At 38.3% G+C, this 15,517-nt stretch overlaps 1 protein-coding gene across 1 annotated transcript; it reads left to right on the forward strand.

Annotated features, from left to right (window-relative positions):
- The first annotated feature begins 6,077 nt into the window (after window positions 1-6,077).
- Window positions 6,078-7,010, forward strand: LOC104670274 (interferon omega-1-like). The gene has a single exon (XM_010373455.2). The coding sequence runs from the start codon at window positions 6,078-6,080 to the stop codon at window positions 6,663-6,665; it is 588 nt and encodes a 195-aa protein (XP_010371757.1). The 3' UTR covers window positions 6,666-7,010.
- The last annotated feature ends 8,507 nt before the right edge of the window (window positions 7,011-15,517 follow it).

A 15,517-nucleotide genomic window follows, 5' to 3' on the forward strand; every position in this document is an offset into this window, starting at 1 on the left:
GTTGTCAAATTTGGTGTTCCTAGGGAGAGGGTGGGACCGTCGATGGTGCCCTCCCTTCAGCCACCTTGCTCCACCCACCGTAATGTCTTTCAAATGTTATAACCTCTTCCATTTTTTTCAGTGCTTTAAAAAATTTATATTCAGATTGTTGTAAAAGTTTTATGACTCAGCTCCAAACTGTTACCTTGCCCTGGAAATCTCTATAGTCATATCTTGCATCATATCCTGGAGTTATTAACCAGTTATGTGTTCTACAGTAATCGGGAATCAAGCAGTGGGTCTGGAGGACCAGGACAGAGAGTGAAGTTGGAGGGTAGTGAGTGCTGAGATGCCCCACCCATTTGGGTCCCTCTGTAGAGCCAAACATTACTTCCCCTTACACTCCCAACCCAGCTGAGGTGCATGTAGTCTACCTGAGAAGGGCCACAGGGAACGTGGAGAAGCACTCCAGTTCCCATGGAGGCTTGGCAAGGGCTGACTAAGCAGCACTAGCTGGAGACAGCTACGTTTTTAGAGCCTTGGAAGCAAGAGTGTGAATATGACCTTGCTTTGACCCCTCCTGCCAGGTGATTCATGAGCTGTGGGGGGTGAAAACCCACTGATGTCCAGTCAGGTCACAAAATGCAGTAAATGGAAGGAGGCCTGCTCCCATACTTATGACCCAAAGAACTAGTAAAGAATGCAGGAGCTCATCTGTGCCTATGTATAGACATTTTCATGTTCTGATTCCCCTGAGACTGCACCAGATATAGGACTCTCATTTGTTTAAAAAAAAAAAAAAAAAAAAAAAAAATAGCATACATCATGGACATAAAAAAGTTGAAAAAAAAAGGAGCAGTTTGATATCTTGGAAGGAGAATAGAGATTTTTAAAACATTGACTGCAACAGTGGCAGGTCCTCAAGAGATGGAACTACATGAATGGGCAGATGGAGTCAACTGTTCAGATCCTGTGATCATAGAAAGGAAGAGAATATTGAAAGTAGATGAAGATTGAAGCACAGAGTCCTCTCACAGAGACATGGCCAACATCAGTGACTCCAGTGTGGGAGACACTGACAGACTACAGTAGCCTGCAGAGTATTGGAAGGGACAAGACTTATTCTAGTGCCAGCTGCCAATTGCTGTTTCCTCTTAAGGACCTAGCAAGTCATCACTCCATAGGGAAAATTATTCCATGAGGCCAGTGCAATCTAAGACATCTCTTAAATTTTGATTATAACACAGCCTCCTTTAAAACTAAAACAAAATGAAGCAATACCTGAACAGAAGGAACACATCAGGTATTTCAGTATATTTAGCAGCAAGTAGGGTAGAGCCTTCTAAGCAGGACAGATATTAGTAATGTGCATGTTTGAAGATCATAATAATTAATGATAGCAAAGACCTTTGTCAATATTCATTTAATGAAAATAATTGAAAATAAAACATTGGCAGTTTGATTCCCTTTCTTTTCTTTCCAGTTGGTACATTCTGCAATGAGTCAGCATATTTAGAATTTGGAATTCTTCCTGAAGATTAGAGTCCATAAAACAAACAAACAAAAAAATCAAATTTAAATAAGTAATAAATTAGAACTATTAGCCATTAATGTATTATATAGTACCCTGTGACAGCTAATCATGAAGCTGGTGATGATGAAATCTTTAAAGAATCAGACAAGACAACTACAAACAATTCATCTCTTGTCATGTAAAAGGAAACTCCAATTGTGCCTGTTAAAGGAGTTATAATGAGCTCTGCTTGCTGTGATTTCATGTGAAGCAAGCTACATCCTGTACTGATGGCACTCAGGCACCATCCCAACTCCCCAAATGACCAAGACACCTTGACAGGGATTATTGTCAGAGCATCTGGGTTATAGGGACAAGAGTGACTGTTTTAGATGCTAATCTGTCATGTGACTCCTGATTAATCCCAAGTCTGGGAATGCCTCCAAGATATCTAGTTAATGCATTACTCTTTAGGTAGAAACACCTATTTACTGTAAGTCATACTTTTCCTTCGTAACAAGTCTTGACGTTGCAGAAATCATAGACTGTGACACTCTAAGCATTCTCTCAGCCACCTACACATTCCTTCCAGAGCAGATATACTTTTCCCCCAAGATATAACCCCTGGGTCCAGGGGGCTGCAACATTGAGACCTATTTGTCTTGCTGCTATGCAATGACACGTTTCTGTCTGTAAGCTCCCCAGAAAATCACCCCTTACCAACAAACTAAATGTATCTGCCTTGTTCTTTGGTTTCTGGGCTCCTTTGGCATTTGGGGACTGCTTTGCATATATAGCCTTTTCATGGAATGGGGTCTTTGCACATATTGACTGAATGTGCAGTCTGTAGACAGTGGAAAAAGCTCCATGTGACTCTGTGTGGGTCATACATGTTTGTGCACACAGGTAGGCAGGTCAACATCTTGGCAATGACAGGATTTTATTTTCTGATTTTGGTAAATGTTTGTAAAATAGAAATTACATCTTTTAAATCTTAAGAAACAGAAACACTATAGAAACAAGAGGCTGAAAATGTCATCCATTTTGATGCCAACAATTGACAATCCTACATAGCCAAAGACAGCCTTACTAAACAATGTGGCTGCTTTTGGAGTCAAAGGAAGACTCCCTTTGGTAAGTAGCCTTTTGAAAGCATTCACTGCTTTGGCGTGGGAAGTGCATAATGTTTTTCCATCTTGCTCATACAAAATATTTTTTTGGCACTTATAGCTCAATAGTTGGATAAAAAGATATAGAGAAGCAAAGGATCTTCAGTGGGTTCATCAGTGGACAAAACAAAGTCCAGTCTGACCAGGTGGTGAGAAACTGATTTGTCATCCTTGGGAATGAGAACAGCAGGTGGCCCTGAAGAGAGTCTCCTTTGGAATCAGTGAGGGGAAGGAGAAAGTAAGAGCCCACCAGGCTGGGCTATCTTTAAAATGGAAAATATTAGGTGCTTTTTGCTTATTCAAGACAACTCAAGAGTCAAAAATAAATAGGCCTCCAGGAGTATGCATTTAATGGATTCTTAAAGTGGTCTAAATATATTTCATTTAAGAAATCACTCATTAATTTTTAGACTTTTTTATTGGCAGAAAAATCTGCTCCCTTATAACCATTTAAATAGTCTTTTGTTTACTTTTACGAAAAACTTAGTTCAATTCACTCATACCACACCTACTCTTGTCCTATAAAACAGTAGACAGCAACCCATGGGCATTTGAAGTAGAACCCAGAATCCCTTGACAACCTATCCTGCCTGCTCTTCTTATTTCATGCTATGGCCTCTCCTTGGTTCATGAAACTCATGTCCAGTTCTATTTTTTTAATGCACTCTTCCAGACTCACTATTACCTCAGCTTGCCATATGGTTTTGACCTTAGGTCTTTGTTCTATTCCTCCAGATTTATATTTCTCTCCAGACAGTTATAAAAATAAGTGTAATCCAAACAGGGTTATTGGGTTAACAGTTTTAATGGTCTTAAAACAGGCACAGGCCTATAGTTACAATGCAATAATTTTGGTGTTATCTTTTTTTAAAAAAAAAAAAATCATTATTATGATTAACACAACTAGGAGCAGAATCTTTTGGGATATCAAATTCCATTTCTTTGTAAGTTTCTAAATGCCATCTTTTCATTTCCTGGGTAGATTTATTTATTAACTAGGTAGGGTGCTAAGGCAAGGCTAATATTCATTATCATGTGAGAGAGGACTAGTGTTCTAGCAACTGGGGTCTTGTTGGCAGTCTATCGTGAGTTGGTTGGTGTGACTCCTCCTTTCTTACCTCAGAGGTGGTAACATCTGCACTCAATGAATGAAGAGCGGGTGACTGGTCTTGCAAAGCTGAGGACAGTCCATTGACCCAGGAGTTGCTTTTCTCTGAGGCTCTGGCAGAAGCAGCCATTTCCCTTGCTTTTATATACCTCAACAATGACATTCATTCTTCCCCTAGGACAGAGCCCCTAGTCTCCACTTTGCTGCACTGAATTTTGCTAACATATGTTTTGCTATTTTGTCAACAGAAAGTCACTTCTCTTCTTTTACTTCCTGACATTCAGGCTTATATTTGTTTTGTTTTTAATACACAAACAATTGCTGAGGTTTGCTTTCTAGGAAAGTTGAAATGAGAGACAAAAAATCTTAAATCTTGAAAATTATGGGGAAGAACAATGTGGTTCCTTTGCCTTTCTTTTACTTTTCTTTATTTGTTTTAATTCATCATGAATAAGAACATCATGTAGGAGAAGCAATATATACTTTACCTAGCAAATCACTACATGAAAATAAGTTACAAAAATTTGGCCAGGCATGGTGGCTCATGCCTACAATCCCAGTACTTTCGAAGGCCAAGGCAGGCAGATCATGAGATCAGGAGATCAAGACCAGCCTGGCCAACATGGTGAAACCCTGTCTCTACTAAAATACAAAAAAATTAGCCAGGCATGGTGGTGCACACCTGTAGTCCCAGCTACTCGGAAGGCTGAGGCAGGGGAATCGCTTGAACCTGGGAGGTGGAGGTTGCCACTGCACTCCAGCCTGGTGATAGAGTGAGATTCTGTCTAAAAAAAGAAGTTACAAAAATTCAACATGAAAAATCACAAGCAAGTAAGGAAATAAGGCTATTTCTTTCTTACTAAATAACCCGAACCTCACTGCCCTGCATTGTCAGAGTGAGATAGACACAGAAAAAGACTCCATTAGAATCATGCTGACTGGATAACATAACTTTAGGTCACTAGTTTCTGTAAATTAAGTTGTAATAAAAGAAAATTTTGTTACTGAATCCCCTGTGTCCACCTCAGAAACTTCAAGCATAACAAGTTTTCAGTGGTTTAAGTAAAGGTCTTCATCAATAAAACCTGTACTTCACAAAAAAATAATTACTTGACTAATGAAGGTAAAATGATTGCAGTTGCATAAGTCCTCTACTTCCTTAGACAAAACAAGCCTTTGCTATCAGCATTGGATCACTGTTGAGACTTTCCATACCTAGGAACATGGCTCAGGGGAGGAAGAGGTCATCACTGAGGGCTAGAGTCCTTCACACACTCTAGGGGCAAAGGCAAGGGTCTTAGAAGATGGATTATTTTGGCAACAAAGAAACAATATATTCCTCAGGGGTTGAATTCTGAAGTCATTAGGATTTGGTGAGCCTGCTCTCAGGGAATAAGTTTGGAAGATTTTGGATTTGGGACACTTTGTCACTCTATAGGGGAGAGTGTTAGTGGATGTGATAACTACCTTGTGAGTGAGGTGATGTTGGAAAGCATTATCTTGGAATTAGAATCTCTATACCTATATGCACCTGAAAAAGAGCCAGTATTCTTCCTGGGAGCATTGACACAGCCTGAGGAGCACTTAGACCACTAGTAAGAAATGGTGACAAAAACAGCAATGTCTGCATTAATCCTGAGTTTGTGATCCCCATGAACCACAGCCTCAGGGACCTCAATAAATGCATTTTAGAAGGAAGAGAAATTTCACGGAAGTTCATTCACCAATACCCATCAATCTCTGCTGTGAATAAAACAGTAAACAAACCCAGTCCTAATGAGTTTCAACGCCATAGCTGGTCTGGTATATCCCTAACTACATTCACCCATAGAGGTGGGGGAGTCTCATTTCCTATGTAAAGTATGGAGGATAAAAATAGAGCCTAGGATCAGGGCTCAAAATTTGTTCCTAGAACAGAAAAAGCAATGTTTTTATATATATATAAAAATGTGTGCACATGCACACGTGTATGTGTGTGTGTGTTTACATACATATATACGCTTAGGTCTTTAGGACAAAGATGTTTCTCATGTAATTGATAAATATCCATTTTGATTCACACCTCTAAAGTTTACTAGGAAAATTAAACTTGTATTGCAAAATTAATAGTATGGAGTGATGTTTCTTCTTAGGTCGTATGGAGAATAAAAAAATAAAAAGAAAGGGAAGTAAGTGTAGAGGAATGCAGAAAATGAAAACTATTTGTTTCCTATTAAAAGCCATGTATAGCAAATGTCTTCAGAGAACCTAGGCTCCAAGTTACACTCAGACCCCAGCTCCGCCAGGCCAGCAGCACCCTCATTTCCCAATGGCCAGCCTCTACTCTCTGGTGGTGGCCCTAGTAGTGTGCAGCTGTGGCTCTTTTGGATCGCTGGGATGTGACCTGCCTCAGAACCATAGTCTGATAGGAAAGAAGACTTTGGTGCTTCTGGGCCAAATGAAATGGATCTCCCTTTTCTTGTACCTTAAGGACAGAAGAGACTTCAGATTTCCCCAGGAGATGGTGGAAGTCAGCCAGTTGCAGAAGGCCCAGACTATGTCTGTCCTCCATAAGATGCTGCAGCAGATCTTCAGCCTCTTCAACACAGAGTGCTCCTCTGCTGCCTGGAACATGACCCTCCTGGACCAGCTCCATACTGGACTTCATCAGCAGCTAGAATACCTGGAGACCTGCTTGGTTCAGGCAGTGGGAGAGGGAGAATCTGCTGGGGTGATTGGGAGCCCTACACTGGCCTTGAGAAGGTACTTCCAGGGAATCCGTCTCTTCCTGAAAGAGAAGAAACATAGTGACTGTGCCTGGGAAGTTGTCAGAGTGGAAGTCATGAGATCCTTCTCTTTATCAACAAACTCACAACAAAGATTGAGAAGTAAGGAAGGAGACATGGAGTACTCTTGAAATAATTCTCATTGACTAATCTGCCATGTCACACTTGTACATGTGATCTTGGATGTTTTAAAAGACTCATTTCTGCTTTAGTTACTGAATTGGTTGAGATAAATTCAGCAAATACTTCATCAGTATATTAAGCAAGTATATGTTCAAAACATTCATCTCCAGCGGCATGGGAGTCTAAGAGATGACTCCCCTGATGTTATTTATTTATTTCCATTGTTTTGCATCTATTGTATTTATAATATTTAGATATTTTACATATAACATGTTAATCTTCACATTGTATTAACATTTACAAAATATGTTCACCATTTAATGTTATTAAATTTGCAGTTTTGATTTATTAAATGTTTATCAAATAAAATTTTCATTTTGTTTATTCTAAAACCTAAGCCAAATTAAAGAAAGGATTGCAAAATTTAATTGTTCATTCATTCCATTCACATTATATTTGTGAACTAAGTAAGTGGCAGACTGCAGAAATTCCTTCAAGTAATACAGGTGGCTAGAGCATACCGTTTCTGCTGTGTTGGAATTCTCAGTCTGAGAGGGAAGGCGACATAAAAACCATACGAATGTTTGTATCATTTCAATTATATTAAGTGCTTCAGAGAGAAGTAAAGGAAAATTATGTTCTCACACCAGAATCTTTAGGTGTAAATGATGCTGGGAAGGGGAAAAAAATTGATGTTCTTCCCAAAGCGCCTGGGAGACATGAAAGTGCAGAGGTCTTATTGGCAGTTGGGAATGCTGGCCTAGAATGAACAAATACCATGGGCATAGGTATTAATTTAAGATTCTTTATTGTATTTCTGGTAATGAGGGCATGGGAATGGATGTGATCACGTATAAATAAGAGGAGAAAATTAGATGAAGACTAATCTATGTTCTGCAGACTGTTAATATTTAAAGGTACAGCAGAGAAGGAGAGTCTACAAAAGACACTGAGATTGAGTGGCCAGTGTACTTAGATGAAGAAATAAGGAAGAATGAGGGAGAGACTAATGAAGGGAACAGTAGTGCTTTCAGGGAAGATGGAGACTGACCTGTTCTACTGGATCTGAAACATACTCCACCACTGATCTTAGGATGATCTGGTTTTGCAGAATGAATGGGACAGAGACCAGATGGGAGTAGTTTGAAGAAGAAACACAAGAAGTGGCATTAGGTGCACTATGTATAGAAGGTCATCTTGGAAAGCTTGTTTGTGGTGGTAGGAAATAGGGTGATACCTGGAGAATAGTATGGGTTAACATCACCATGCATATATTTCAAATGTTTTCTAAGCATCATTTTCAAAGAATAGCTGAATTTGAGTAAAACCTTTAAATATTTCTTTATTGAGATATGATTAAAATGTATTATTTAAAGTGTAAAACACAGTGTTGAGGTATAAGTACACCTTGTGTAATGACTTCTACACATTACATAATCTACAGCTAATTAACACATTCATCACCTGACATAGTTAACAGTTTTGTTTTTGTATGCGTGCTGAGAATACTAAAGATTTACTCCCATTTAAATCTTTAATCTTGAGTTAATTGTTATATATGGTGAAAGGTAGGGGTCCAGTTTTATTCTTCTGCATATGGCTACTCAGCTATCCCAGCACCATTTGTTGACTAGGGAGTCTTTTCCCCATTGCTTATTTTTGTAGGATTTATAGGAGATCAGATGGCTGTAGACATGTGGCTTTATTTATGAGTTCTCTATTTTGTTTCATTGGTCTGTGTCTGCTTTTGATTACTGTCATCTTATAGTATAGTTTGAAGTCAGTAATGTGATGCTTCTGGATTTGCTCTTTTTGTTTAGAATTGCTTTAGCTATTTGGACTCTTTTTTGGATCCATATGAATTTTACAATAGTTTTTTTTTCCAGTTTTGTGAAAATGACATTGGTCGTTTGATAGGAATAGCATCAAATCTGTAGATTGCCTTGGGCAGTGTGGCCATTTTAACAATATTGATTCTTCTAATCTATGAACAGGGAATGTTTTTCCATTTGTTTGTTTCATCTATGATTTCTTTCGGCAGTGTTTTGTAGTTCTCCTTGCAGATGTCTTTCACCTCATTTATTAAATATATTCCTAGGTGTTTTATTTTTGTGTGGCTACATGGATTACATTCTTGATTTGACTCTCAGCTTGAACATTATTGATGTACAGAAATTCTACTGATTTTTGTACAGTAATTTGTATCCTGAAACATTAGTGAAGTTGTTTATCAGCTTGAGCAGCCTTTTCATAGAGTCTTTAGGGTTTTCTAGGTATAGGATTATATCTTCCACTCAGAGAGGTAGTTTGACTTCTTCCTTTCCTATGCCATTTCTTTCTTTCTCTTACCTGATTGCTCTAGCTAGAAGTTCTAGTACTATTTTGAATAGGAGTGGTTGAGAGTGGACATCCTTGTCTTGCTCTAGTTCTCAAGGGGAATGCTTCCAGTTTCTGCCCATTCAGTTTGATGTTAGCTGTGGGTTTGTCGTAGATGTCTCTTATTATTTTGAGGGATGTTCCTTTGATGCCTAGTTTCTTGAGAGTTTTTAGCATGAAGGGATGGTGGATTCTATTGAAATTTTTTTCCATGTCTTTTGAGGCTATTATATGGTTTTGCTTTTAATTATATTTATCTGATGAATAACATTTATTAATTTCTCTATGTTGAACCAAATTTACATCCCAGGAATAAAGCCTACTTGATCATGATGAATTAACTTGTTGATATATGTTGAATTCAGTTTGCTAGTATTTTCTAGAGGATTTTTGCACCTATGTTCTTCAGGGATATTGGCCTGTTGTTTGTGTTTTTCATTGTTTTTGCCAGGTTTTGGTATTAGGGTGATGTTGGCTTCACAGAATGAATTAGGGAGGAGTCCCTCCTCTTTTTTGGGGGGGGGGAAATAGTTTCACTAGAATTGGTACCAGCTCTTCTTTGAATTTGGCTGTGAAGCCATCTGGTCTGGGGCTTTTTTGTGGTTTGTTTGTTTGTTTGTTTCTGTTGCCCAGGATGGAGTGCAGTGGTGCAGTCTTGGCTTACTGCAACCTCCACCTCCCAGGTTCAAGTGATTCTCTGCATCAGCCTCCTGAGTAGCTGGGATTACAGGCATGCACTACCATGCCCAACTAGTTTTTGTATTTTTAGTAGAGATGAGGTTTCACTATGTTGGCCAGGCTGGCCTCAAACTCCTAACCTCAGGAGATCCACCCACCTTGGCCTCCCAAAGTGCTGGGATTATAGGCATGAGCCACCACACCCAGCCACATGTATCTTTATACTAGAGTGATTTATATTTTGGGGGGTATATATCTAGTAAAGGGATTGCTGGGTCAAATGATCTTTCTGGTTCAAAATCTTTGAGGAATCACCACACCATCATCCACAATAGTTGAATTAATTTACATTCCCACCAACAGTGTAAAATGTTCCTATTTCTCTGCAACCTCACCAGCATATCTTGTTTCTTGACTTTTTAATAATCATCATTCTGACTGGCATGAGATGGTATCTCATTTTGGTTTTGATTTGCATTTCTCTAAAGATCAGTGATGCTGAGCTTTTTTCATATTTGTTGGCTGCATGTATGTCTTGTTTTGAGAAGTGTCTGTTCATGTATTTTGCCCGCCTTTTAATGTATTTCTTTTTTTATTTTTCTTGTAAATTTGCTTAAGTTCCTTGAAGATTCTAGATATTAGACCTTTGTCAGATGGATAGATTGCAAAAATTTTCTCCCATTCTGTAAGCTTTCTGTTCTCTCTATGATAGTTTCTTTTGTGCAGAAGCTCTTTAGTTTAATTATATCCCATTTGTCAATTTTTGCTTTCCTTGCAATTGCTTTTGACCAATTTCATCATAAAATCTTTGGTCATGCCTATGTCCTGATTTTCTTCTAGGGTTGTTATAGTTTTGGGTTTTACATTTAAGTCTTTAATCCATCTTGAGTTAATTTTGTATAAGGTGTAAGGAAGAGGTTCAGTTTCAGTTTTCTGCCTATGGCTAGCTAGTTCTCCTTGCATCATTTGTTAAATAGGGATTCCTTTCCACATGGCTTATTTTTGTCAGGTTTGTCAAAGATCAGATGCTTTTAGATGTGTGGTTTTATTTCTGAGTTCTATATTTTGTTCCATTGGTCTATGTACTTGTTTGTATATCAATAGTACGCTCTTTTGGTTACTATAGCCTTATAGTATAGTTAGAAGTCAGGTAGCATGATGCCTCTGGTTTTGTTCTTTTTGCTTAGGATTGACCTGGCTATATGAGCTCTTTTTTGGTTCCTTATGAATTTTAAAATAGTTTTTTCTAATTCTGGAATAATTTCAATGGTAGTTTAATGGAATAGCATCGAATCTATAAATTGCTTCAGGCAGTATGGCCATTTTCACAGTATTGATTCTTCCTATCCATGAGCATGGAATGTTTTTCCATCTGCTTGTGTCCTCTCTGATTTCCTTGAGCAGTGGTTTATAGTTGCCCTTGAAGAGGTCCTTCACTTCCCTTGTTAGCTGTATTCCTAGGTATTTTATTCTCTTTGTAACAATTGTGAATGGCAGTTCTTTCATGATTGCACTCTCTTCTTGTCTGTTATTGGTGTAAAGAAATGCTTGTGATTTCTGCACATTGATTTTGTATCCTGAGACTTGTATCCTGAAGTTGCTTATCAGTTTAAGAAGCTTTTGGGCAGAGATGATGTGGTTTTCTAGATATAGAAAGACATTTTCTAGATGTCGTCTGCAAACAAAGACAATTTGAGTTCCTCTCTTCCTATTTGAATACCCTTCATTTTTTTTTCTTGCCTGCTTGCCCTGGCTAGAACATCCAATACTATGTTGAATAAGAGTGGTGAGAGAGGGAATCCTTGTGTTGGTTTTCAAGGGGAATGCTATCAGCTTTTGCCAATTCGGTATGATAGTGGCTGTGCGTTTATCATATCTGGCTCTTATTATTTTGAGATATGTTCCTTCAATACCTAGTTTATTGAGAGTTTTTAACATGAAGCGATGTTGAATTTTATCAAAGTCCTCTTCTGCATCTATTGAGATAATCATGTGGTTTTTGTCTTTAGTTCTGTTTATGTGATGAATTACATTTATTGATTTGAGTATGTTGAACCAGCCTTGCGTCCCAGGGATGAAGCTGACTTGATCATGGAGGATAAGCTTTTTGATGTGCTTCTGGATTCAGTTTGCCAGTATTTTATTCCTCAGTATTTTTGCATCGATATTCATCGAGGATATTGGCCTGAAGTTTTCTTTTTTGCTGTATCTCTGCCAGGTTTTGGTATCAGGATGATGCTGGCCTCATAAAATGACTTAGGGAGGAGCCTCTCCTTTTCAATTGTTTGGAAGAGTTTCTGAAGAAACGGTACCAGCTCCTCTTTGTACCTCTGGTAGAATTGATCTGTAAATCCATCTGGACCTGGATTTTTTTTGGTTGGTAGGCTATATATTACTGCCTCAATTTTGGAACTTTTTAGTGGTCTATTCAGGGATTTAACTTCTTGCTGGTTCAGTCTTAGGAGGGTGTATGTGCCCAGGAATTTATCCATTTCTTCTAGATTTTCAAGTTTATTTGCATAGAGGTGTATGTAGTATTATCCGATGGTTTTCATTATTTACCCAGAAGTCATTCAGAAGCAGGTTGTTTAATTTCCATGTAGTTGTGTTGTTTTAAGTGGGTTTCTTAATCTTGAGTTCTAATTTGATTGTGCTGTGGTCTGAGATACTCTCTGTTATGATTTCCATTCTTTTGCATTTGCTGAGGAGTGTTTTACTTCCAATTATGTGATCAATTTTAGAGTAAGTACAATGTGGTGTCAATAAAAATGTATATTGTGTTGTTGTTGGGTGGAGAGTTCTGTAGATATCTATCAGGTCCACTTGATCCAAAGCTGAGTTCAAGTCCTGAATATCTTTGTTAATTTTCTGTCTCAATGATCTAATATTGACAGTGGGGTATTAAAGGTTCCCACTATCATTGTGTGGGGATCTAAGTCTCTTTGTAGGTCTTTAATAACTTATTTTATGAATCTGGGTGCTTCTGTATTGGATGCATTTATATTTAGGATAGTTAGCTCTTCAAGTTGAATTGTACCTTTTATTATTACATAATTCCCTTCTTTGTCTTTTTTGACCTTTGTTGGTTTAAGATCTATTTTGTCGGAAGCTAGGATTGCAAGCTCTGCTTTTTTCTGCTTTCCATTTGCTTGGTAAATTTTCCTCCATGCCTTTATTTTGAGCTATTCGTGTCTTTGCATGTGAGATGTGTCTTTTGAATACAGCACACTGATGGGTCTTGTCTTTTTATCCAGCTTGCCATTCTGTGTCTTTTAATTGGGGTATCTAACCCATTTACATTTAAGGTTAATATTGTTATATATGAATTTGATTCCATCATCATAATGATGGCTGGTTAATTTTGCAGACTTGTTAATGTAGTTGCTTCATCGTGTCATTGGTTTGTGTACTTCAATGTGTTTTTGTAGTGGCTGGTTTTTCCTTTCCATGTTTATTTCTTCCTTCAGGAACTCTTGCAAGTCAGGCCTGGTGGTGATGAAATTCCTCAGCATTTGCTTGTCTAAAAAGGAATTTATTTATTCTTTGTTTATAAAGCTTGTTTTGTTTGATATGAAATTCTGGGTTGAAAATTATTTTCTTTAAGAATGTGGAATATTGCCCCCTAATCTCTTCTGGCTTGTAGGGTTTCCCCTCAGAAGTCTGCTGTTAGTCTGATGGGCTTCCCTTTGTAGGTGACCTGGCCTTTCTCTCTGTCTGCTCTTAACACTTTTTCCATCATTTTGACCTTGATAAATTGATAATTATGTTTCTTGGAGTTGTTCTTCTTGTGGAGTATTTTATGGGGGTTCTCTGGATTTCCTGAATTTGAATATTGGCCTGTCTTGCTAGGTTGGGGAAGTTCTCCTGGATGATATCCTGATGTGTGTTTTCCAACTTGGTTTTATTCCCCTCATCTCTTTCAGGTACTCCAATCAGTTATAGGTTTGGACTTTTTACATAGTCCCATTCTTCTCAGATATTTTGTCCATTTCTTTTTATTGTTTTTTTCTCTAATCTTATCTGCCTGCCTTATTTCAGCAAGATAGGCTTTAAGCTCTAGTATTACTTCTTCCACTTCTTGGATTTGGCTATTGATACTTGTGTTTGCATCATGATGATACAGCTGCTTCCTGTTCCATTGTGGTTCCTGGCTGTTAATTTTCAATTGAAAGCAAATGTTGAGTGAAAGTTTTTGGTTTTTCAGAAACTTCTATATGAGAGACCTTTCTTTTTCTTCTCCTGGTGAATATTTTTTGGAAATGAGAGAATGCCCCCATTACAATGTAACCTTTGCTGTAGCAGAAAGAACAAAGAATGCAAGATCAATTTTACTCTGGGGGTTGTTAAAATATTTACAGAGGATGAGAGATACATACTGGCCAAGATGACAAAGACATACTCCAAGTCTATGGAGAGCAAGCTTTTCTGTTCTATGCAGTATGCTGCCTCCTTGCAGGTGATTTTTCTCCAGAGGTAAAAGGGGCTCTTTCTCAGAAAGAACTGACCCTATTGTTGGAAAAAGACTGTTTCCATGGCTTTTGTACTGTAGAAGGGAAAAACACTTCCAGCTTCAGGCAGGACGTGTCCTTTAGGCAAAGAACAGCTATGTGGGGAAAGGGTGAGAATATGTCCCTTGCCTCCAGCCTGTAGACCCTCCCAGGACCTCCTGAATCATCCCTCCCTCTCTGTATTGTGCTAAACTAGAAATCAGTACAGCCTGCCAATTTGGGTGTAGAATTGCAAGGGAAATGAAGAAAAAAATCTTCTGTTTGAAGGTACATTAGTTCTTTCTTAATAGTGAGTTGCTAATTTTGCAAATTTATTCCTTAGATCACGTCACTTAACTTTATAATTAGGTGAATATTCTCTGTTACTTTGAATAACGACTCAACTTGCATTCTTTCTACTTTTAGTAGTAAGAGAGAGCAGAGACATTTGCAAAGGGATCAGAGGATACAATTCTTGCCAAATGACAGCCAGCAGAGGTATCTATTTGGGTAGAATTTGGGAAGTTTAAAGTAATCTGCAAAATAATGTAATTCAAGAAGTTAATCAGGAAGCGTGTGTGTGTGTGTGTGTGTGTGTGTCTGTGTGGGTGTGAATTGCTATAGTAGGAAAGGGCCTCAGTTTAGAAGGAATTTCACAAATCTTTGCTAAGTTATACACTCAACCTTTAGATTGCTCTTTGTAAGTGGGATAGGAGAGGGATTGGAGAACTCAGTTATATTTTGCCACATATTTTTCACTTTCTTTTTTTCTTCCCAGTTTAAAAGCACAGAAAAACATTAAAAATTTAGAATTTACCTGGTCCTCTCTCTCTCTCCCTGTCTTAGTGATTGCTTAACACTTTTCAGATATTACTATCTCTTCTATTCTTTTATTAATTTTTATGCTGCTAATTTCTTTAGTGTGATTTTGCTTTTTTGTTATTCCTCATTTTATGTTCAGTCAGTAAAAATTATATGATATGGCTCTGCATTTTCATCTTACCCTTGAAAAATCTCTGTAATCATATCCTGATCATATCCAGAGTTAATTTTTTGTGTATCCTAAAGTAATGGAGAACTGAAGCGAGGGGGTGGCAGGGTTGGCAGTGAGGGCTCTATCACAGGCTGCCCTGCACAAGTGCCTGGGAAGCACCCCTCAAGAGGGACACATGGAGCCTTGATTCTTTCCCTGGATCCCTTGGAGGAGTAACAAAGATCGTGGTACAGCACTGGAGACACTGGGGCTTTGTCAGGTCAGGGTGTGAGAACGTGAATGTGGCCATGCCTGGACTCCCCCTGTCTGCCAAGCTCAGGACTGC

The sequence above is a fragment of the Rhinopithecus roxellana genome, chromosome 16 (assembly GCF_007565055.1).
Source record: "Rhinopithecus roxellana isolate Shanxi Qingling chromosome 16, ASM756505v1, whole genome shotgun sequence".
Classification (NCBI taxonomy): Eukaryota; Metazoa; Chordata; class Mammalia; order Primates; family Cercopithecidae; genus Rhinopithecus; species Rhinopithecus roxellana.

Excerpts from the sequence above, each read along its gene's own strand:
- LOC104670274 (XM_010373455.2), top strand. The coding sequence starts at position 6,078 with ATGGCCAGCCTCTACTCTCTGGTGGTGGCCCTAGTAGTGTGCAGCTGT.